Source organism: Mesoplodon mirus (assembly GCF_964341445.2).
Source record: "Mesoplodon mirus genome assembly, chromosome: 3".
Classification (NCBI taxonomy): domain Eukaryota; kingdom Metazoa; phylum Chordata; class Mammalia; order Artiodactyla; family Ziphiidae; genus Mesoplodon; species Mesoplodon mirus.
The window spans coordinates 83,347,286-83,371,607 of NC_138978.1; the positions used below are offsets into that span (position 1 = coordinate 83,347,286).

General features: G+C 42.5%; 1 protein-coding gene across 3 annotated transcripts; it reads left to right on the plus strand.

The window, feature by feature from the left end:
- Positions 1-6,598: 6,598 nt before the first annotated feature.
- Positions 6,599-23,295, plus strand: LMO4 (LIM domain only 4). Of its 3 annotated transcripts, XM_082614294.1 has the most exons (5): positions 6,600-7,026; positions 9,762-10,000; positions 17,358-17,454; positions 17,852-18,007; positions 22,499-23,295. In XM_082614294.1, the coding sequence occupies exons 2-5, from the start codon at positions 9,765-9,767 to the stop codon at positions 22,505-22,507; spliced, it is 498 nt and encodes a 165-aa protein (XP_082470420.1). In that variant the 5' UTR covers positions 6,600-7,026; positions 9,762-9,764; the 3' UTR covers positions 22,508-23,295. The 3 variants fall into 3 exon arrangements, with proteins under 3 accessions (XP_082470418.1, XP_082470420.1, XP_082470419.1); XM_082614292.1 differs by lacking the exon at positions 22,499-23,295 and having other exon boundaries at positions 6,599-7,026; positions 17,852-18,034; XM_082614293.1 differs by lacking the exons at positions 6,600-7,026; positions 22,499-23,295 and adding an exon at positions 9,409-9,561 and having other exon boundaries at positions 17,852-18,034.
- The last annotated feature ends 1,027 nt before the right edge of the window (positions 23,296-24,322 follow it).

Here is a 24,322-nt window from a genome sequence, read left to right on the forward strand (position 1 = left end):
CAGTATGTGTTCTGATCCATCCTCATCTGTTTCAAAGGTCTCAAGCCTTTCTTTCTAAAAGGCAGGGCTGGTACAACTGCAAATGAGGAATATATCTAAATAATTATTACAATATTGATATTATGCATTCAACAGTCTAGATCTGTGCTTACCCACTCCCATGGGTAAACCACACAAAACAAAATTAATATAAACTGAGTTACTGTTTTAGTAGAAATCATACTGAAAAAAAAAAAAGAAATGCTTAAGTTGTGAATTCCTTATATTGTTAATACAGTTCAAGTAGGCCATCAATATGTGTCCTATTTACTGATAGGTGCAAAATAGGTGGTGGGAGATCAATCAAAACCCCCCTTCCATAAATTACCATGACTTCCAGAAATTATCAAAACTTCGCTGGAGTGTCATACGTAGTCTTCCCAGCAATGAGTTATAGTCAATAATTCATTCCCTGACTGAGCTGATAACAGGCAGATATTCCAATAATGTGCCAGGATTTACTACTGGACACAAACAGTAAGTAGAAATTTCAATGCAGCGCTAAATGTTATCTCAGTGGAGAAAAGCAATAAAAACAGGACAGAGAGTGGCATCTGGGTACAATGCTTGGATGTTTTAACCCTCTAATTAGGACAAACATGTACAAAGGTAGTGTTGTTTAAGTTTTCATTCTTTCTTTGCAGCAAATTGTTTCCAGAGTATTGTTCCGTAATGACTTCTCCTGGCCCTATTGTCAGAAAGCACAACAGATGGCTCTGAAAAAATACTGGAAAGAAAGTCTATTTTATTCTTGAGTTGCTTTCCCGAATTTTAAAATGGCTTGAATATCTTCCTTTTAAAGGAAACTCTCCCTGCCCATGCCCCTGCCCACACAAATGATCATCTTAGATTAAAGGTCTTAAATATATTTTCAGTGATTTCTTATCATACAGAGAAATCGACAAATTTGCTTTCTCTGTCAGAATGTTTTGAAGCTAGAAAAGAAGTGGTGATTCATCAAAAACAATTTTATTATGAAATTTGATTTATGTTGAGAAATATAAATGATGACGTTATAATGTGTACCTCTGCATGGAGGGAACACATTTTAGTCAATTGAGTTATCCAATTTTATTATTATTTAAAAAAATCCATATCTCGTTGTTCATTTTATTCTAAAGAATTTATGGCACTGTATAGAATAGAAATATGTGTTTTTCAAGTCTATGGACAACTATGGATTGAACTCCACTAATTCCACCAGGGTTATTCATTATAATTAGATGAATAAATATTATCATATTTTCATCAATTTTTTTGTGAGCAAATAGAGACCAGCATTATACTTTAAAAAATTACATTTTATTACAAATCTACATAGAGAAAAAGCTTAATTATATCAATACTATAATTAAAAGTGACACTAACTAAAGAAGCTGTGGTTTGGGGTACTTGAAATTTCTGAATTATTAGCCTTTCTTTTCCCAAGAACTGTTAGTGGGAACATAGCAGGAATGAATTATGCTTTAATGCTTTAGTTTCTCTATCAATAAATGTTCATTTCCATCGTCTTGGAGAGGAACAGTAATTAATGTTAAATGGAATTGCTATTTTCTGCTGGATTTATAATTTTAATATATATTCTTAGTAATAACCACCTCACATATACACAAATGGCCCAGTCATCTACATACCCTCTTTTTTAACTACTACAAAATTTAATTTATCCATAGTAAGATTTAACTCGACTTTAATAAGCATTGCCTGTGGGCCCAGTAGACCATTTTGAAGACCCTAATGAACAAATAACATACTCACATATATAGTCTCATAATTTATTTGCAATGATATATGCAGAATATCACTTGTGCTTGAATATTATTGACAAAATTCAGTCTTAGCAAGAGGTAGCAGGCGTAAGCCAAGTAATTTTTCCTATAATATCACCACTATGAAATATATTCATAGATCAAGATTTGCTGATAGTTCTGAGGCAGATTGGGGGGATATTTAAGGTCCTGTTCCTACCCTGATAAACATGTATGAAGAAAACAAGTCATTTCTTGCCACTATAATAAAAGTGGCCTTGCTATGTCAGACAAAATAATGTGTCGCAGATGTATGTTCTTCTTTCTCATCATCTTTTCCACCTTTCCCATCATTTCCAGGAGTTTCAAATGCCCTTATCAAGTAGAATAATTAAAAGCAAAATCTACATTGTAAATTATATTTCTGATCACATGGTATCAATGCTGTTTCCTTTTCTTCAGTGATCTTCTAACTGTTTTATTTCAACGAAATTGACTTTTTCACTATGCTTTTACATTACCCTATAAAGGAGAGGTTAGGATAGAACTTCCTAAATACTGATCAACATAATTTGGTGGGACATTTACCAAATGTAGACATTTGGATTGCTTTAAAAAAAAAAAAAGAAAGAAAAAGATGTTCCAAAAAAGCAACAACCTACCCCTTTATCACATGAAACTTTTAGTGAGATATTTATAAGGGATTTTGAGAAATACCAACAAAAGACAGTCAGTGAATTTAAAGTATTATCAATATTTAAAGCCAAGATATAGTTATTTGAAGTATAGTCTTTTAGATAAGTTGAGTTCATTATGAATCCCTAATCTTTTTTAAAAACAATTATTTTATTGAAGTACAGTTGATTTGCAATGTTGTGTTAATTTCTGCTGTACAGCAAAGTGATTCAGTTATACACACACACACACACACATATTCTTTTCCATTATAGTTTATCACAGGATATTGAATATAGGTCCCTGTGATAGACAATAGGACCTGTTGTTTGTCCATTCGATATACAATAGTTTGCATCTGCTAATCCCAAACTCCCAATCCATCCCTCCCTGACCCTGCTTCTCCTTGGCAACCACAGTTCTGTTCTCTATGTCTGTGAGTCTGTTTCTGTTTCATAGATAATTTCATTTGTGTCATATTGTAGATGAATCCCTATTCTGAAATGCTGCAGCAGTCTCTCCGATCCTACCACTGTGCAGTACCTCTCCACCCCCCAGCCAACACTACCACCACAAAAACTGGCAGGGGCCTAAGTGCCATTCCTCCTCCTCTTTCCTCATGACATCTGTTGGTAACTATCCTTGCTTCTTCTTCTCTCCACACCTTTTATATTTTGGAATTGTTGCCCCAGATTCAAGCTTTTCAGATTCACTTTGGCTGAATCTTTTGATTTCAAGGGATCTCTATGATGGCAGCAATAATGGTAGGCAGATTTTTTTTAAAAATGCCTTTCTAAAAAGACTGCCTTCAAAAACAGTTTTGCATTGACTTTAAAAGGTTAAAGTATATTTTTCTTGAGAAAGAGCTGGGGCACTTTTCCGTGGAAGCTGCCATATCAGCATCAAATAATCTGGCCTTTCTCAGGGCACAGAAGGTGACACGGGTCTGTGTGGAACCTCTGGCTGTCCACGGGAGAGTCTCAGAGAACTGTCACTTGGAGAACGGAAAAAATGATTGTGATTTGAGGACTTAAAGGAGAAGAAGGGAAGGTATGGACAAATTATTTTGGGGTGAGTGGGGAGAATGAGGGCTTGATCTAAGATCAATATAGTTCCTACATTTAATTAGGATTCAAGACAGAAACGATTTGAGTTTTTCTTTTCCAAAGCACTGTATTCTTATTTCTCATTGTAGGTGAGTAGTTAAATGATGAGTGTATGACATCAGCTGAGGTTTCTTGAACTGCTGGGCACACTATAACACTATTATTTTGAATTTAGTTAATTTTACTATATACCAGGATTACTTTGAGCACTTTTATATCCGTTTAAAGAACACCTGAATACAGAACTGCCTTACCCATAATGAAATTGTATTTACACAGTTTTTGCGAGTTTAGCATCAGTGGAAATAAAAGATTAACATTGCTACCTCATTCAAGCTGGCCCTTTCAGACCACAAACATCTCGCTACCCAGATGAGAAAGGACTGCTAAATGAAAGGGATGCAGAAATAAAGACTACCCAGAGGTGGCGCTGTGGTTAAAGTACACCTGAATTTTGATTACATTGAATGAATTTATTTCCTACCCCTCTGAAGAGAGACTGTTAGCCATTACTGCTTTTGTGTTTCTATAACCACAGCATCAGCAAATAAAGGTCTCCAGTAACATACTCCCACCCACTCCAATCTACAGGGACATGTGTAAAGTCCTCACTCCGCACACAATCAGAGCCAAAACACTGAAACTACCTCCTAGGCCCCTTCAAGCCTATAGATCTATACTGAAAGTTTTATCCATCCTTCTCTCTTCTTTTCCTTCCACAAAAACTACAATCCTTTGGATAATTACTCAGTTATATCCGATGTCTGATTTATTTTCTAACATTTCATTTTAAAATAAAGATTTAATTTCGGAGTACATACTTTGGGAAATAACTAAAGTACCACAATTCATTCCAGACCTATGTATTATGTGTTCTATAAGAAAATCATTTTTTAAAGAAAGGAAAAATAAAGACGATTTGGCTTAATTCCTTCATTTGTGGATCAGAAAATGAAGGGCCAGAGCAGGAAATTTACTTGTACATGACAAATCATAACCTAATTGCAGCTCACTAAGATCTTGTGCCATCTCGTTTTGATTATTATAAATTATTAACAACTGAAGCTGACCAAGGGAATTATTTGTATTATTATGTGTATTATTTGTTTACGGGGTTCCTTTCCCCTTTTGGTTTAACTGAGGTTTCTTTACCAAACTTCAAGGAACATTTCATGTTTTTAAGTTGGCTTTCTTTAATCACACCCATCTGCAGCTGTTTTCTGTACAGAATATTTTAATTATTATTATAGTTTTAATGATTTTTTAAAAAGTTTTTCATATGTGCACAAAGTGACTTGATCATAAAAATGCAATTTTAAGTTCCAATCAATAAAAATAAGCCACTTAATTTCGAGGTGCTAGAAATATAAAGAAAGGAGTATTCTAACTGGTATTTAAAAATGTCTTCTGCTTGATATTGTAGGCAATGACTGTAGTTTCTTTTGCAGCCTTAATGTTGATGGTTTGAAAGACAGAAATCCCCCAAACAGACACTAAAACCATAGATGTTTAACATCTGCATTGTCTAGCCAGATTCTTCTGCAGGTTCCTTTCCTCCATCTAGCAGTATTGTGCGTAATACAGTATGAAAACTTGTCCCACAAGGCTGGTTTTACTTAATGATACTCAGCAGAAGGGCTTTGCACTTTCATGACAATTTCCACCAGAAAAATCTCTCTGGAACTTTCTAATAATAATCAGACCTAATATTAGCCTCAGATCGGAGATTTATTAAACCTATTTGGCAGAGCAGATAAAGTTGAAGCATCTAGGCTGAGCTGCGGCCCTGGAAAGAGACACTCAGACTACCACCCTAATAGCATTCCTCAAAACTTGATTTATACTAGAAGTAACGTTTTTTACTCTCCAGAGGCTGTGAGATTTCGAATCTTGCAATAACTTCCATCGCTCTGGGGACTACGAGAAATTTGGCCTCTCATCCTCTACAGTGGGGTGGATACAGGGGGCCAGGCTTTTCCCCTGAAGTTTTCCTCAACTTTGAACGTAAGGACTGTGATCTTTCTACCACCAGCAATTGACAAATACCTATGAAGTGCCTACTGGGCACTTAAGTTTACACTCGCGTTGATGGGGAGAAGCTTCTACCTTGTTAATGAAACTTCCACTAAGGTTCATAAATCTCTAACATCGTGAATTTAAAAAACAAAAACAAAAGAACTCCTCAAAAACCATCTCTTCTGCGTGTGTGTGAAGTCCACCGCCCTGAGATTTCGACCAAGCTTTTCTACCTCAACAGGAAGAGGCCCATTTCTGAGACAGATGTGAAGTAAGTTTCCTTAGGGGCTCCTCTCGGCGCGAGGACGGGCTATCCCCGAGGGGCGAGCGGGCGCGGGTCCCGAGGGGGCCACATGAGCAGGGAGGGCAGGTGTGGCCCCCGCGCCTCGGCTTGCCATCTCGGGCCACGGGGGGCCGCGCCGGCGGGGTCGGCGGCGCCCAAGGGACTTCTCCCCACCTGATTCGGGCCCTTCCCCGTTTCAGCCTCGGGCGGCTCAGCCGCCTCGCTCCCTCCCCCGCCCCCGGAGTCTCGTTTCAGTCATCCCTTTGTCCTTGCCCGGATTGGCAGGTTTTATTATTCCGCCTGAACAATCCGGCCGCCCAGTGGCTGAGGGTCGCTGACGTCGGCGGCAGAGCCTGGGAGTAGTTGGGATTTTGCTCTGTCAGTAACACATGTGTAAGAGCCGCGGAGGGAGCGAGTGAGCCGGTTAGAGGCCAGCGCCGCCGCCACCACCGCCTCCAAGCCGGGCAGCAGCAGCCCCGGCAGGGGCGAGGGTCAGGCGCGCGGGGCCCCGCCGGCCGCAGCTCCCCGCCTCCCGGGCGCGCCCGCCCCCCGGCCTCCGCGCCGGCCGCCGCTGCTCCCGGGGCTGTTGTGTCTGCGGCCGCTCCCCGGCTGGAGGTGCAGGAAGCTCGGCCGAGCGGCCGTCGCCGCCAGCAGCCCCGAGCGAGCGAGCGGGCGGGCGGGCGCACGGGAGGGAGGCAGGCGGAGAAGGAGGAGGGGGAGCGGGAGGAGCGCGGGCGGGGCGGGGGCCTCCGGGCGGGGGAATATACAAAGTGAAGCCACATTGCCAAACTTGCAGCAGCGATTGCAGCAGTTGCTGCCGCTGCGCCGCGCCGCGCGGGCCGAGGGCTCCTGCAGCTGCTCGCGCGGAGCCGGAGGCGGAGAAGAACGACGAGGACCGAGACTGACGCTTCTGCTTCCCGGCGCCTGCCACTTACGCGGGGCCCCCCAACCCAGCCTCAGAGCAGCGCGTTAAAAAAAAAAGAAAGAAAGAAAGAAAAGCAGCCCTTAGCCCCCTCCTCCCCTTTCCTGCTTCTGCGAGAACATCCCCCCCTCCCTCCAGCTCCGCCAGCCAAGGCGCCCCTTCCTTGGAAGCCGAGCGGCTTCGCTCGAATTTCGCCGCCGCCGCCTCTCGCAATATTGCAATATAGGGGAAAAGCAGGTAAGGGGACGGCTGGGGAGCCGCGGGTAGGGAGGGGGGAGAGAAGGAGGAGGGGGGCGATTTGGGCCGGGGCTGTTTTCTTTGGCTTCCTTCCCTTGACCGTCCCAAATTGCAAGTAAACAATACGTCGGCTTAGATAATGCGCGAGTCTGAAACTACCGAGGCCGGCCTGCGAGCTAGCAAGGAGGGCAGCCCCGGGCCGCCAGCTTTGTAGCGGTTCCTGCTTACAAAAGGGTTCTTTTTGGAGACGGGGCTGGTGGGGACCTTGGAGGCGTGTGGGGGTATTTTCAGTTCCGAAGGGAGAGGCAGGAGGTGCTTTAAGGGTTGAAGTCTGAGAAGTAGTGTGGGGAAAATAGTCAAGACCCTACCCCCCGCACCCCACCACTATTTTTGAAACAGTGGCAGAAAGGATCTAAGTGAGCAGGATTCGGTATTGCTGGTTCTTTAAAAAAAATTCCTCTTGGCTTATAAGTCTTTTGTTCCAATCCAGGAGAAATCCGGTGAATCACCTAATTAAAATCAAGACATGAATTAAGCATCCATTTTTGTACTACAAATTGCCAGCGCTACGTTTGTCCCTCCCTTGGTCTCCATTAAAAAACACCAGAGACGTTGTTAAAGGGGGGCAGATTTTGCCTCTAGCTGCCAGTTCTGCTTTCTATTTCACAGACTACCTCAGGACCTAAATTGCTTGGCTATGTAATTACTAGAGTATAAGCCTATTTAACTTAAAAGCTTTCTTTTTTTTTCCAACTCTAAATGAAACTTGATGAGGGCCCGTCCTTAGTTATCAGGGGAGTCAGTTTCTGGTCAGTCGTCTTGATTCATCTCTTTTAGATTTAATCAGCATTAAGGTATTGCTTGTCCTTAAGAGCTTTAGCTAATGGGGTTACTGGATGCTTTTCTCAGTGTAATGTTTCCTTTTCAAAAAAAATATACATATATATTTACCTCTCACCAAAGATGGGGGCGGGGAAGAGCTTGGAATCTCCTCCCTCCTCCTCTTTTAAAAAGAATTCTGAGCGATTAAAACGTTGGGCGGGGGTGGGCAGTTTAAAGACATAGGGCAGGAAATGCAGATTCATTTGGGTTAGGGCTGAAATTGTAACAAAAAGCAATTCCTCGAGTAAATGCATCAGATAAATCAATTTACATAAAGGTATGATGCATTCGGTTAAATGCAATGCTAATGGGTTTTAGAGTGGTCCTGTTTCCAAAGTCTCAGGGTTTTGTTACAGCTTAATTGGTGCAGTTCTTATTCTGGTTTATTGTGCGGTCACTGGACACACGTTCCGGGACTCTTTCGGAGGAAATGTGTTTAAAACCGGCCTATTTAAGGAACACAAGTCCTTGTTTCGTTCCCTTCCCCTCGTTTTTTTGCAGCAGCCAAGTTGGGCCGGGGACAGGCAAAGTTCGTCCTCTCCCTTCTGAGGTATCAGCTGAATGTCTTGAGCAGATAGCCGGGAGCCTCGGGGGGAGCCCACACTCTCGGCTTACAGAGGACAAAGACAAAACAGGCTGCTTAATTGGCAGTAAATAACTTGATCTTTTTATAGAATAAGTGACTGGAGGAACACTAGGACTTTATTGGACTCAGGATTGGAGGCAACAAATTAATCGGTTTAGGCTAAGCTTTATAAATTGATTCCTATATTAGACCCCAGTTGTTTCTCTCGTGACATTCATTAGAAAGAGTGGGGAATTTTTAAAAGCAGTTTTTGGTGACAGTAGGTCTGGCTCAGATATAATTTGTGCATCCTTTAACAGTGCCTTCTCACATATTATCAGTAACGTACCCCCCACCCTTTTGGAGGAACAAAGCTCTACCATTTAAATTGCTGATCAAGGGCAGATTAGTGAGACCAAAGTGGAGAGTGTTTGTATAGGAAGTTAACAGGCATACTAAAGTTCAATGATCTATTATTCTTGCCTGTGTCCTGCAAACGCAGAGAAAACACTCATTGATCTTCAAAATGAAATGAGATTTGGAACAATAATGGGAGATGGCGGTCACCACAATGGCATGTGAAAGGTGCTGTTTAAAATAAGAAAAACCAGTTTCTCAACTTTACACACCGCACCCCCCCCCCCGCCCCGAAGTCCCCTCGCCTCCCCTCCCACCACCACTCTCTGCATCTCCCCTCCGCCAGTTCTTCCCTCCTTCCCTTTCAGAAAGCCGAACTATTTCCAACTTGTGAACTGCAGCTGCACTTCCCCGGGCAGAGCTCGGGAGGGAACGTGGCTCCGGCGGGGGCCGCCTCTCTCTCCCCTCGGTTTGCGCTCGGGGCTCGGCGGGGCCCCGGGAGGGGCCGGGCGAGGCGGTGGGTGGGTTTGACCCTCATTTGCTGGAGGCGGGCGGCGGAGGAGGGGGCAGTGGGCGGAGGCGGGGGCCGGGAGGAGGCGCCGAGAGGGGAGGAGCGCGCCGCGGAGCCTCGCTCTCTTGAGTTTTGACAGTACCCGAGCTGAAATTGTCAGCGGCGGCGGGCGCTGGAAAGTTGAGAGGAGCTCGTGGCCCCAGAACAAAGCTTGAGAAAAGTAAACAGGCGGCTGCTGCCGGCAAGCCTCCCTCCTTCCCTCTCCCCGTCATCCTCCTTCCCGCCCTTGCCCTGCTGCTTCCTTCCAGCAACTTTGGGGGCTGGCGGGGGGACGGATTCGCTCTCTCGCGCGGCGAGTACTAACTTTCGCATCGCCTCTGTTTTGTCTCTCTCTCCCTGTCCCCTTCCCGCCTTCTGCAGACCATGGTGAATCCGGGCAGCAGCTCACAGCCGCCCCCGGTGACGGCCGGCTCCCTCTCCTGGAAGCGGTGTGCAGGCTGCGGAGGCAAGATTGCGGACCGCTTTCTGCTCTATGCCATGGACAGCTACTGGCACAGCCGGTGCCTCAAGTGTTCCTGCTGCCAGGCGCAGCTGGGCGACATCGGCACGTCCTGTTACACCAAGAGCGGCATGATCCTTTGCAGAAATGACTACATTAGGTAAGACTTGGCTGCCTTTCCGCGACATGGGCGGGCAGAGCAATGGCAAGGCCAAAGGTTACCAAGGGTTTTAAAGAAAGGAGCAGGGCATCTCTGAGAATACAGTGTAGCCTTCACCTCAAAAACCTGGTTGGCCGAAATTTAAGGGGTTAAAGAAGCATGTGTTAATCTTCCAATATTTAGTGGCAAATTAATGGCAAAGGCCACACGAAGTAAAAACTGCGCATCTGGGGGGACTGGGCTGCTAGGTGTGCAAAGGTTGGGACCAGGATCCTCGGGACCAGGATTTCAAGTGGTCAGCCGCAGTTGGACCCTCCACTAAAAATAAACATTTCAAGTGGAAGTTAAGCTGCTTTCTTAAAGCAAGGTAGGGACCAACATAGGAACTAGGGAGACAAAAGACTGATTTAAACATTTAAGTGTGGGTAGTGAGAAATGATATGCCGATGGTGATGGCTGATTATGATATTTACGTAAGCACCTTTAAACTTTTTTGAGTGGAAAACTGACTCATTCTTTGTGCTCCTTGTGAAAAATGCTGATTGCCCATCGGTTTAAAGACTTGTCATTCTTCTTATAGCAAAGAAACCCGAACAAGAAAAAAAAAAAAAACCTTAATGGTAATGTTTCTCTTTATATATTGTTACTTGAAGGCACGCAATACTCAAGTGTTAGTGTGTGGTTTGTGATGTAGAATTTGCAGTTCAATTGAGGAATGTTCAGATTTTGGGTTTTTTGTTGTTGTCATTTGTATCACTACCCTTGATCCTCAAAAGAGATTTAGGAAAAGAGGCTATAGAATTATACTAATCTTGCATTTTAAAGCAATGTATAGGAACATTCATATGCCCATGTAAGCAGCCTTTTTCCAACAAGTTTCAGTGCAATTAATGGAAAGAATTCAGGAGGTCAGGTGCCTATAGGATCTTTTCAGGTGAACTCAAGCTACTTAAACTCATTAATTTGAAAGGAGGCATTTGAAGGATTACACATTTAATTTGAGTAAATGGTTTGATAGACTGATGCACATGAATGCTTCTAGGAGGTGTTCTGTTTCAACATCCAGTAATTAAAAAAAAAAAAAAACCCACACGCACACGGTTGATACTAGACAACCGCTCACTTTTAAGAAATGCGTTCTATTAAAATTTCTGCCCTAAACCGTTTTCTTTATAGAGATTAGAAAATTTTTGCCCTTTCTCCAATGCGGGTGAATCAATAGATGAGGTATTTTGTTCAAAGTTTAGCTCCATTGTGATTCCCTCACTCTGCATCTAAAACTGCAGAAGATCCCAGTGCAGTTTGGAGCTGAGTATGGGTATGTTTACCCCAGCGATATCATTAGTGTAAATGATGGAATAAGATGATATTTGGTTATTCCAGTAATGCAACCTATGTCCTCTTTGCTGGCCTCCTCAATCAGCCAAGTCAAAGAAATACAGGAAGGGAGAGGGCTTTTATTTTTAAATTAAGATGGCAGCATTAATTTCACGAAGTGTTCTTTTAGAAGTAAACGTTGGAAAATCATCAGCAGCATGGGTATCATGCTTTCTGGTCCTCCTTCCAAGCAATGCCATGAGCTTTGACAGTACTGTAATTAGAGAGCAAAACTGGTAAGAAGGAGGGTGGTTTAAAGGGGAAAAATTGACAGTGCTGTTCAGAAGCAGTGAATGGTACAGATTCATCTCTTTTCCAAGTGCCTTCAGAAAACCTTCGCTTCTGATTACCACTAATTAAAAAGAAGATGGGTCCACTTCCATTCCCTCAGGACAAGTTTAGGCAAGTGGCTTCCTGGGAATCACTTCCATTCCTTTCCCTATTCTTGGGAACAAATATAAATGCCCATTTGGTGTTTTTCTCTAATGGAGCAATGGAGGGTGTGTGCCCAGCCCCAAGACTTAATTAATTGGGTCCATATTCTCCCTTCCTTTTCTCCTGACTTTGAAAACTGGAACCACGCTTGCTGTTGAACTGGAGGCTACCCTGAGGACCTTAGATTTGTTCGGGAGAGCGGAGTTCTAGCTCAGTACCCAGTTGATCTTTTCCTCACACTGCTCAGGGCTCAGCAGCAGACACCCCCCTCTCACCCACCAAGTTTAAGAGATCTCCTAAGTCTTCCTTCAGTGTTCCTTCCTTCTGCCCACCAAGATGCCGAAAGGGTGGGAAGGTGGGGAGGCTGCGCGTTCCTTTTCCTCTCAGCCACTCCCTCCCCAGTCTCCCCTCAGTCCACTTGTTGGAGGAGCTTTCAATTCTGCAGGGACGGCCGCTGAGGAGCGGGACTAATCCGCTCGCCGGCCGCCAGGTGAAGGGGACCCTTTGGCTCTTCGGCCCCAGCTGGGACCACAGAGCGATTTATTAAGGGGCTTTTAAACTGTCTGACTTTGAGGTTGTGGCTTTTTGAAAACAAGCAAGATCTGGCCAAAAAGCTTTGGGAGAGCTGGGAGGGGCCCGGGGAGGAGGGGGTTGCGGGGGGGAGGGGTGGGTGGTGCTGCTTTTCCCCAGCCCCTTCCCCCTGCGCGACCAAGTGTCGATTGGGCAGAGCTGGGCTTCTGCCTCTCCTCCCTCCAAGATTTCAGATAAAGCGGCTGCCTTGCTGCAGCGAATCCGCACAATTAAAAGCTTTAATTAGTGGCTCCTCCATTTTCTTAGTTTTGATGGGCTTTATCTAATGAGATCTGGTCTCTGGCTTAGATCTGCTCCGAATGACGTGTCCGCAATGAATGAGAGCTGCGTCGCAAACAAAACATTTAATTAACAAAATTGGCCTCTAAGAGAGGGAGGGATAGACAAGGGGGGGAGGGGAGAGGAAGGCGAGGGTGGGTCTTAAAGGGGCCAACGCCGGCCTGGCCCCGCCACCTTGCAAAATTACAAAAGCCGTTGAACTTTGGAAGCGCGTCCTCCCCCTTCCCCCCCGGTTCCCGACCCCGCAGCTCAATCCCAGTTCCACCAAGTAGCTTCAGAAACTCCGATTCTCTTTCTTCGAGTCCTCCTTCCTCCACCCCCACCTCGGGCCCGAAGACTGGCGCGGAAAGTGCAGCGAGAGGAGGAAGTTCGGAGATCGACGGGTGGGGCTCCAGGTCCGGGGAGGCAATGCTACGCGCCGGAAGCTCGGGTGGTGGTTCTCGGCGTGCCGGGTCTCGCTCTCTTGCTCGCTCGCTCGGCCGGGCGGGGGCCGGGCTGGGGGCTGACGGCGCCTGAGGCCGCAGTTCAGGCGCCCAGCCGGCCGGCAGCCTCGGGCCCGCGAGGGGGCGAGCGCAGGGCGGGAGCCGGACGAGCGGGCAGCGCTTTCTCTCCCCGGGCTCCGCTCGGGAGGTTCACGTGGCGCCCGCAGCCGCAGTTAGCGCCGCGCAGCGGGGGGTGGGGGCCCGGGGCGGGGGGATTGGTGGTGGTTGGTGGTGGAGGGTGCGTCTGGGGAGGGGGTAGCGTTAGGAATGGAGGCGCCGCCAGACAGCGAGTTCATTTCCCTGGTAATCAACAGCAAGCTGCTATATTCAGAGAATGCTGTCCCTTTAATTGAACAGGCTAGGTAATTAAATGGCACTTTTCCAATAGGACGTGCTAGGTAAATCTAATAGTTGGTTATTTAATATCACTTTGAAGTCTGCCCACTCAAGCACAATGACAGCACAGGAGCATGTGAACTATTAGCTAGGAAAAAAAAAATACCCAGGATCTCAAAAATTAATTAAATCGCATGCAATTTAGGGGGAACGTTTATCTTGATTTGTCATAACAGAATTAATTCAAGGCCTCCAATTCACTTGGGGGCAGATCTGTTACTCTGAATTAACCAAGCGTAATTTGGCTGATTTTTTTTTCTCCCTCCCCTCTCTAACGCAGCAGTTGCGATTATTCACAGCCCCCCTCTTAAGTATCAATAGCTTCTGATGCTTTTAAGGTGCTTGGTCTCTAGTTATTCCGAAGTACCTTTAATGGACTTGGCTCCAGGCATAATTTCAGGGTTGCATTTTCTTTGTTACATTTAATATAGCTGGTGCAGAATTTAGATTAAATATAGGAACCTGCTGGAAAACCAATTGCTTCTGGATCGGTAGCTGTGGATGTGCATTTTTCTCCTCAGATAGGTCGCTGATATTTACTTGTAGGTAAAAATGTATACCTTTCAGCCACACTCTTAGAAACCTACCTCTCCTTGCCTGAAAGCGGTTTAGAAAACAGCCAGGTAATGCTCCGTGTCGTGTGTATTTTGCTTGAAGTAACCAGTTGCAAGGAGGCTCACCTATTGGTCGTTGAAGTTAGGGAAAGATGCTAAGTATTATTACTGAACTAAAAATACAACTTGCTCTCCGTCTCTTTCTGTCAGCGAGGAGAGTTGGAGCTGGCAAACAGTCCTAGCACTACGTGGTACTTTTCATAGGAGCAGAGCACCTTTAAAGTGTAGAGGTTTGGTGGGATTTCTTCCCTTTTCCCTTTTCCCCATGTAAGTAACCTCTTGATGTTTGTGATTGATTGCATTGCCCAAATGCTGAAATATTAACGACCTTCTTGGACTGAGGACCCAAAGAAAGGAAACTGAAACCGATTCTGTCATCACAATTAAAGACTCCCCTGGCTTTAATTAGCCTGACCTGGGGTATATCTCCCCGTTGCTTGAGTTAAAGAGAAAAGAGCCCATTATAGTCCAGTCTGAGACCGATAGCTACTTAATTGAGCACCTAAAGCCTCAAGCCTTTTAAATCAAACACTGTCCTGGACAGTCCCCCTGGTTAGATAATTAACTCTCCAGCGCACAGAAACGTTGTTAAAACACACACACACACACACACACACACACATACACACAACTTTTCAGAAAAAGGGTGGAATTCTAATGGTAGCCTTCCTCTCTGGTAAAAGGGATTAAAATGTGTATAGACATGTAAGTTTTCTGCTCTGAGGCAGCTTTAAAGCTGTAGGCACGGAAAGATATTAAACTCCATTAATATTGTTGTTCAATAGCACATCAGTCCTGGGTAGATCTTGGTCATTTTCAAACTTTGTAACTGTAATTTCTGACACTTTAGGAATCCCGTGATTTTGTGGCTGATTGTTCCCTGAAAGGTTATGAAAGTGGTGCTGGAGAATATAAGATGTATGAAAAGCTTTTGGATTACATACGACTGCCCTGATTATTAAAATACACTTAGAGATTGAAGACATACAAATGACTTTACTCAGAATGGATTGTTAAATTAATGAACACTTAGGTTGGGTAATCAGATCGGTACTGTGAAAGGGTATTTTTGAGATGGAGTGTCACTGTGTACCTGTTGGTAGTGGCAGCCATAATTATAGACTCCTAGCCATTAAAATACTTCTGGGTTGCTGTAAGAGGATATTTGGTCCTTAGCTCAGGTAGGATTCTGTTCCCTACCCCCGTTATCTACACCGCCCCCCTTTTATCCTCAGCATGTTTTTGGCTACATGGACAGGTTTTTAATTTTATTCTTACCCTAAGTGTTTGAGTTGGTACCCCTTTTGGGGATTGAAATAGCCCTGCTGTGGACTGGAAACTCCCCCTGGCAATGCTAATTCTCTGGCCACCCCACCCTTCTGAGAACCCTCTTGTGGCAGCAGTGACAACCCACACTTGCAGGATGCTGTGGGTGAGACTCCGGGAGCCTTCATCAACGCTCCTGAAGTGGTCCAGTGTTAGGAAATGCCAGGCCAGCGGGGCCCTGAGCTCCCACACGGTGTGGTCCTGCGGCTAGAGGTCCTGACAGTGTATTATTTCAGCTTTCTCTCTGTAACTGTTCTGATTCTGTAAGAACGTGTCAATGTGTCGTTGATCTCAGACTAATTAGTTTTGAAATGGAGTTTTGATTGAACTCTTCAAATCGATGCTGCTGCAAAATTTGTTTCTTGGGCTTCCTATTAAAAGCCATCTTAAGGGGCAGTTTTACTACTCTCCCTGTCGTTCAGTCGATACATTTAATAACAACTTACAGGCTATTTTCAATAAAGTGGCGACAGCAAATTAGTAGTTTGAACATGACAAGCCTCTTCTGCAAGACCAGATTCTGAAAACTCAAAGCAATTATTTTTATATAGAGGCATGCCACAATCATTCAGATTACGGGGTGTTCTATAGGAGCCTGTCTCATGGTTTGACACAACTGCATTTTATGACTTTCTTTGGACAAGGAAGAAATGCAAGTATTAATATTTATCATGATACCGATATGTTAGTTTGTAAGTCCTGTTACTTTGTTTTTCATTGTTGAAAAGTGCCTCTCTGACCCTGCTTACTCGTTCCGATATCACCTTTCAATGTGAAATCATTTTGGTCTGTTTAATAAATATTTGTGGATATTAAAGAGGGAAGCGCAAGAGCAAATAAAGCTTCCCAGCTTGAGTCTACAGATTTCATAAAAGCCAAAGTTCGGTGTTCGTTAAAATATTTTGTCACGCCTGTGGAAGGACGTAAGGAATTATGTATATCTTTTTCTTCAGTACACCGCACTTCCTTGAGCTTTCCCCTCCTCTGCAGACTTCTCCTTCTCCCCCTCCTCCCCCCATGGCAGATGTTGTGGTCTCATTTGATTGCATAGGAAAACTGCAGTGATACAGCAAACACCCAGAGAGATATGATGACAAATGGGTCCAGATCCCGGTAAATTACTTTCTGCTCAAATCGAAATTTCATTCAGTTTGTTGCTAGCAGAGATGAAGTAATCTAAATTGTGGACTCAGGAGCAGATAGAGGGAAGTTGGAGCAAGCATTTCATTATCAAGAGAGAGAGAAGGTTAGGATGAAAGAGATGAGCAGAGGCAAATCTTAAGTGTTGACACCATGATTGAAAAGGTTAACCCATACACATTATATATCAACCTGGATAGCAGAGAGTTTCTAATGGAAAGTCTGCACTGATGGAGGTTTACGGGAGTTTCAATACACTGAGCATGATGTCTTCTTAGATATACAATCAAATCCTCTTAACCCTTTTGATGACTCATATCTCAAGATATGATTAAAGTACAAAAGAGTTCTTCATATAATTTCAAGGACACAATACATTTAAACTCCAGGCATGAATTGTATCTTTTTTTTTATGATGAACTCAGTAATCTGATAAAATGTGTGTAGAACAGAATTGTTTCGTATTTGCTAGAGGTGTAAGTCAATATTTTGATGAAACCCAGGGCACCCTCTTCCTCTGCGGTAGGCAGAAGTTAGCTGTGACCCCCCAAAAGGATTTTTCCCAGGTGATGTAAATCACTCATAAAATTTGAGTCCGGAGCCGAAGAATTCAGTCTCTGTCAAATGCATTCCAAAGGGAGGGCCAGAGGCTGGGGATTTCTTTCTTTTTCCTTGGTTTGGGATTATTCATTGGTGTCCCCGTCATCTTTGTTTCAGGTTATTTGGGAATAGCGGTGCTTGCAGCGCTTGTGGACAGTCTATTCCTGCGAGCGAACTCGTCATGAGGGCCCAAGGCAATGTGTATCATCTGAAGGTAGCATCTGCTCCTCCTCTGTTTTTTAAAAGAACCATAACTTTCCTACATGGAGACAAAGCGTGTCTCCTTAGTAGGAACCCTGTTTTCTCAAGCCGCAAACATGGAAGGAATCCACTGAAATTGTTACGTGGCAGTGATGATTACACATCCACCCACGCCACTCCCCCCATGCCACAGAAGCACACACCTGTTTGTCGCTTTTCCCCTTTAGCTTGATCCAGTTTCTGGCATTTTGGCTTACTCTTTTCCAGAATCATGTTGAAGGAAAGAAAACACTAAGCCATAAGTGGCTCTCTGTACTTGACAGATACCTGCTTAAAAACAGTTTATAAACTTGTGACCAAGAAAGACTTAATTTGTACTTGTTTTCAGTGGATTTGCTTTTTCCTTTCAGTGTTTTACATGCTCTACCTGCCGGAATCGCCTGGTCCCAGGAGATCGGTTTCACTACATCAATGGCAGTTTATTTTGTGAACATGATAGACCTACAGCTCTCATCAATGGCCATTTGAATTCACTTCAGAGCAATCCACTACTGCCAGACCAGAAGGTGAATACCTAGTTGGAAGGTTCAACCTCTTCATCTAGTGAGGGAGTTTTCCTAGGTGGTTGTGTTTTTGCGTGCCCTTTTAAAGAAATGTAGACTACTCATACATACACGGTTCAGAAGTAGAGGAATTGATTGGTTAAATCGTGAATCTTTTGTGGTGAAAAAAATCCTGACTTAGTTATAGCTGTAGCTTTACCAGTGTTGAACACATTATCACATGCAGAGTCAGGCAGAATGTAAAACTTGCCTACGACCAGTTGTTTATCCCACTTGACAATTTTGAAATTCAGAAATACGATGTGACTAGGTTATTGTGGGGGGAAAATTAGAACATTTTTGGTAGGAAGAGGGAATAAATGTCTTTGTCATGAAAGAATGATTTCTGCATTAGTAATAGCAATCTGGACACCTGCCTTCCTAACCCAATTTACGGTGCTTTGAATCTTAGAAGAGCAGTTTTACAAAACATTCTGGAATTCCAAAGGAGAGCATTTTTGTTGATTGGTAGTCCCATAATATTTGAGTAAGTTACAACTTTTTAAAAAGTTCTAGCTCTTGCTGATCATTAAAGATTAAATGTCTTGATTCTTGATCCACAACTGGAAAGGTTTTGGACCAGAGTTAGAAACGAGGAAATTATACAAATGTACGAATCATGTATTAGAGGGCACTTCAGAGGGAAGATTGGTGATCAACAGTTGTCCAGCACCTGCAGTACTGGGTGGTTTCAGATCTATTTTAATCTCCTTAGTAAGTCCTATAGCTATGCAAGTGAGTGCATTTTGATAACTGCTGTGCCTAATTTGTAACAATTACTGTCAACCTTCAGTTAAGAGACTGTTCATTCCACGCTGGCCCAGAAAAGAGTGAAATGTATGACTCGTGCGCATAATTTTATTCACATCATATTTCATACTGATTATGTATTGATGACATTGATTCATTTACTCTTTACAGCACCACTTGCATGGATATTAAATCTTATTGACCACAGATGAATTTTAATTTCAGATTGGTGATAGATTTTTCCATCAGCTCTGATAGTATGTTTGACTTTTTCATCATTAACCCAGGCAATCACACAACACTGAGTTATTGCATTGAAACAAAAAGTGCACACTTCACTTGGTAATTCTTTATGGATTTGCAATAGGAACTTCATTAATGTCTGTTGTAGGGATCACAAAAAACAACATTTATCTGCAAATAGGAATTTAGCAAGCTTCAAAAATCTCAGGAAAAAATATTAGGCTTCTTTGTCTTCCGTAATGCATTTTCTTAATGCCGTGTACAGGGACAATGACTAATATTTGAAAAATTTTAAATTATACTGCCATATTTTAATGCTTATTTTTATCATTTTCCCTTACTCAAGTTTATGGAATGATTTTAAATGTATTTTCCATTGCTTTATTAGGTAAAGGTTAATTGCATCAAAATATGTACAGTTTTCCTTATTTACTAATATAGGAACTACATAGAATACTATTTGAAGAACGGAAAGCTAATTTTTTATTGCAAATTAATCAGTCGCCATTGATGAGCCAGTTCAGGCTTCTTTAAGGAGTGCCAGTACATGTAAATACTTACAGATCTTCATGGTTTCAGTTGTAATTAAGTGAATCTGTAGGGCTGAGTTGAGGACAATGAATGGGTAACAGATATTTTGAGATACCCATTTCAATGTAGAAGCAAAGCCATTTGTAGTTATACTTGGTAGCCAAAAAAAAAAGTACAAGAATAAAATCCACCCCCTCCAAGGTAAAAGCTTAGTTTCTCTACAAATTATATCTTAAGTTTGTTGCTGGTTTTATACCATTTCTTTCCCTGACTTAGCAAGGCATAAAAAATGATACAGCTCACCAACATGCATGGTGAGAATTGAAGGATGTAGAGATAAGATGGAAAATGTAGCCAGACTGTGTAGCCAGACTGAATACAGGCCATAGCAGTGTTAGCCAGGGACTAGGTACACAGACATGTAATAAGTACGAGCACCGTCTCACAGTACCCTCTTACTGAGTATAAGATGATGTAAATTGGGAGGTGTTAGGGAGGAAAATTTGAGGAAAATCTGGTTTACATGTTTACGAGATTCCAAGTATTGTGCCTTTCATGTAAATCCATACCTTTTGCAGAGTGGGAGAGGTAGGGGGTTCATTTTGGAACACAAAATATATGAGGCAATGAAAAAGAGCCTACCAGTGTGTATTTTAATGTTGGAAGCCTTTTAAAAGGAGACAGGTGGCCTTCAAAAATTAATAGCTCTTAAAAGCCATAAGGAAATATAACTTAAGGATGTGTTCTTGTCAGACACTGGTGAGAAGCTGTGTTTTGGGGGTGATGTTAATTAAGAACGTATCCCCATTGGCCTAAATGTCTTACATTTTTGCCCTTGGTGCTCAGCTCACCATGAGCACAGTCGATTCACAAGGTAGTTTTTGTAAATAAAGGTTTTGGGTAAGCTGAATGTGGTCCAGAGAGATATTAATGAGAGGGCAAGGGGGAAGAGGTAATGAAAACATACTTCCTGGTGGAATCATAAACTGCTTTTTGGACCTGGAGAATGCTTTAAAATGATTTTCCCCAAACCCTGTGGCGTTTCTTTTCTGGAGGAGATGAGATGGGGAGAAATGACAAATAGCTCCATTTTATTATTTTCTTCTCTCTCATTCTCCATTATTTTTGGTAGGGAAAATTGGACATTAATTTTGGCCATTTTCCTTCTGTTCACAGAACCAATTACATTTTTAGCGCATGATGCATAATAAGTATACCCAAACATCCTCTGGCTGAAAAGTAATGAGTTGATTATTTGTACATCCCTTCTTTAAAGGCAGCTAATTGTATGGAAAGTATAGGCCCCCGTCATCTGGCCCCTTTCAACTTTTATTCTCCTGAAATTTGTCCCCAGTGTCTGGGATGTATAGTTTAGTTGTTGTTCTGCACCATTGGCTTTTGTATGTTCTGAGAAAAAATAATTTAAGCACTTAAATCATACAGTCTCTTTGACTGAAATCTCAGACCACTCTTGTTCTAGGATCTACAAAAAGTTATAGCCTATATTGTCTGAAGGAGACTTGGCTCCCCTCAGGAGAATACTGCCTTGTAGAGAGAGAGTTATGTAAATAGAATCAAGAATTGTGGGTTTTGGGTTTTTTTTTTTGCCTGCTCTGGAATTCTTTCTTCCACTCAGGAGTGATGGTTTCATCTAGAATAATCTGTGCTTTTCAGTAAAATAAGAGATCACATCTCTTTGGTCAGAAGAAAATTTAGCAAGGGTTCTAGTTTACATACCACTTCGCAGTTCCCCCCATAGTTACATAATTGACGTTGTGTGTGTGTCCATCGTAGAGGACATTTGTTGCTCATTTATTAAATATGCTCGCTGGCTGCTGCCGCATCTTTGTTCTGGACAGACAAATTACCTTTCTCACACTGAGCCTCCACTCTGGGGATTAAGCCTCTACCACTTTAATTAGCTTGGAAGTAGGGGGTTGCAGCTCCTAATAGACTTCAGGCTTTTAGTAAGTTAGGGAAAGGGTGAAACGAGAACTTCCTGGGAAGCTCACAATGTCATTTAAAAACCATAAAAACCTAATATATATTATTTCATTTTGGTAATTGCAAACAGCTTGTATTGGACAACTGTGGATTATCATTTCTAACTTAGATATTAAAGTTAGACTTCCACTGAACTACATTCTTTAATTGAGCACAAGTCATTAACACATTACATATGTTAGATTCATATATTTATAATATTTATGTAATATTAAGTGGCATAGTAGGTAGGAAATACTAAAGGAAAAGAAGTTTCTCAATATTTGTGTGTGTGTGTGTGTGTGTGTATACACACGCATATACACGCATACCTATAAGCAGAGAAGGACATGGGTGCATAGACATCATATGGGGATATTAGAATAATCATGTTAACTGCCAGTATTTGTTTAGCTTTTATTAAGTGCCAGGTGCTGTTGAATGCGGCCTCTATATATTATGTAATCCTTATAACACCCTTATTATCCCCACTTTTAGGATGAGGAAACCAAGACACAGACAGTTAAGTAACTTGCCAAAGTTTACACAGTTGAGAATATTAACACAAAACTTCCTGGGGAGGAGGGACTTGGTTCTGATGTGCCTTTAAGATCCTAGTTCGAGGCAAGATGTTACAATTCATTCTTTGCAGAAAGAAACTTGCTTTTAACAGAGTTTAGCAATTCATTGTAGAACTTCACACCAGAAACTTTCTGAAAGTCCATTTATCGTCTCATTTTGTCCACTAGTAAAAGTGCAGAAAATGTCATGCTTTAGTTCTCCACTGCCAGAGTAAGTAGCGTAGAAAGCCTCTAACAAGTCACAGTTGGAAAGTAATCTAATAGAAGAAGATTAGTGAACGTAGGGAAGACAAAAGCAGCCATGTTTGAGTTTAATATCTCTCAAGTTTAGCATTTTAGCTAAGATGCCCGTTTTTATTTCTTGCAGGTCTGCTAAAAGGTCAGAGTAATGCAGAATGCGTGCCTTCATCTCAGATCTTGTTCATCACAGGTGGATCCCATGTGTCTTCAGTAGACAAGTCACCTTTGTAGCTAGCACCAGTGCCAGCTCCATGCCATTGCACCTTCTTTAGTCTTGATTGCCCTTCTTGCATTTATTGGTGTATTAAAATGACTGAATATGAACATTAAGGACTCCATGAACCTGGGCTAATGGGAGACTGTAGAGAAAATGAAAAAAGATCCACCGGAGGACATCTTTGGGGGGGAGGGAGCTTGGGAGGAGGGAAATGACTAATGAAGCTAATTAAAAGAAGCATTCAAATCTGCTTTCTACCCTCATTAACAATTAGCAGAGCACTGGCCAGAGTTTGTACCCTGTGTTTTTACCTTAACAACATTCTATTTGCTCTTTGTATATTTAAGTGTTGTAAGGAAATGTGTTTCAATCAAAACTGAACATGAGATAAAGGAAAGAGATGTGGCTTTTGTGATATTCTATCACAAACACTTTTATTGTATCTCTGTAAAATACAATGTATGTATGCATGTAAGTGTTTTCGTCCTAATGTTGCTACTCCCATGGCAAAGAAAAAAAAAAGAATGAAAAAAAGAAAAAAATTGGAAAAAACGTCAGGCTCATAGAAGCTACTGTGTAGAAATTCCCCCCTACTTCTAATTTGCTGAATGAAGAAAAAAATCTTTTATTTGTGATATTTTCAGAGACATTTGCTCTAGTATGGTGTATTTAAATAATAAAAACTTAAAAGAAAAATATTCGATGGAGTTTGGGTTTAAAAACTGCTTTTTCTTTTCTGTGTTTTGGAAAATTTTATTTTTTTTTTGTTCCATACCAAGTTCACTTTAAATCTTCGGGGGTCGAGGGAAGCGGTAGGTATATTTATTTAGCTCTGAGCCAATGAGGTATTCTTCAGATTACTTAACTATGCCATTTTTGGCAGGAGTACGAAGTCATGTCTCTAACGGAGTCCTTTCTATAAATTCAGAATATTCTGTTAACAGCATGTCATTACACTTCTGCTGTATCACAGTGAATCTTTTGTGTTTATATATATATATACGTTTGATTCTTCAGCTATTTCGTTTATTCTTTTTTCTCAGTAGGAAAGCCCTGGGTATTGATGGAAAGCATGTTAAAGAATGTGGCATAACCATCTTGTTCTCTTACCAAGTTTATAGCTTTTGAAGGAAATAGCAGTTCTAAACCATACCTGTACAGATTTTGAGGTTCCATTAGTTGTTAGGACCCCGAGCTCTTTTACAGTCTTCTTTGATGGGTGAAGCAGCCATTTCCTGCTGAGCTTCTAGACTCGTGTGGTCTGCTGTATGATTTGTTTATTTTGTTTTGCTCTTACGCTCCTGTACTGACTCTGCCTTTCCATGTGTTTGGCGGAGGATTTGGATTTCATTTAGTAGTAGTCTTGAAGTACTTAGTCGCCTATTCTAGGCAGCAGTGTCTCCCCACCAGCGCCCAGGTTGCCTGCGGAAAACACGTGTAGGCCAGGGACTCAGTGGCCCCAGTGCCGTTGCTGGAAGGAGGAAACACGTGAAAGGCTGCCCTGCCAGGCTTGTAGTATGTGAACAAACTCAACTGCAACTTCTCTTACAGGTTAATAAAACCAGGTGTGTTCATAATTCTACTTTAAGTTTTATTTTCTCTTGTTCCAGAGAAAAGCTGATAATAGACCCACCCTCTCTCTGAGAATGGGAATTGGTTCTGCAGAGAGGTCTGGCTCACCACCTCTCAACTAGCAGTCAGCTTCCCTTTGGGATCTCCTGCTTCCAGAGATTC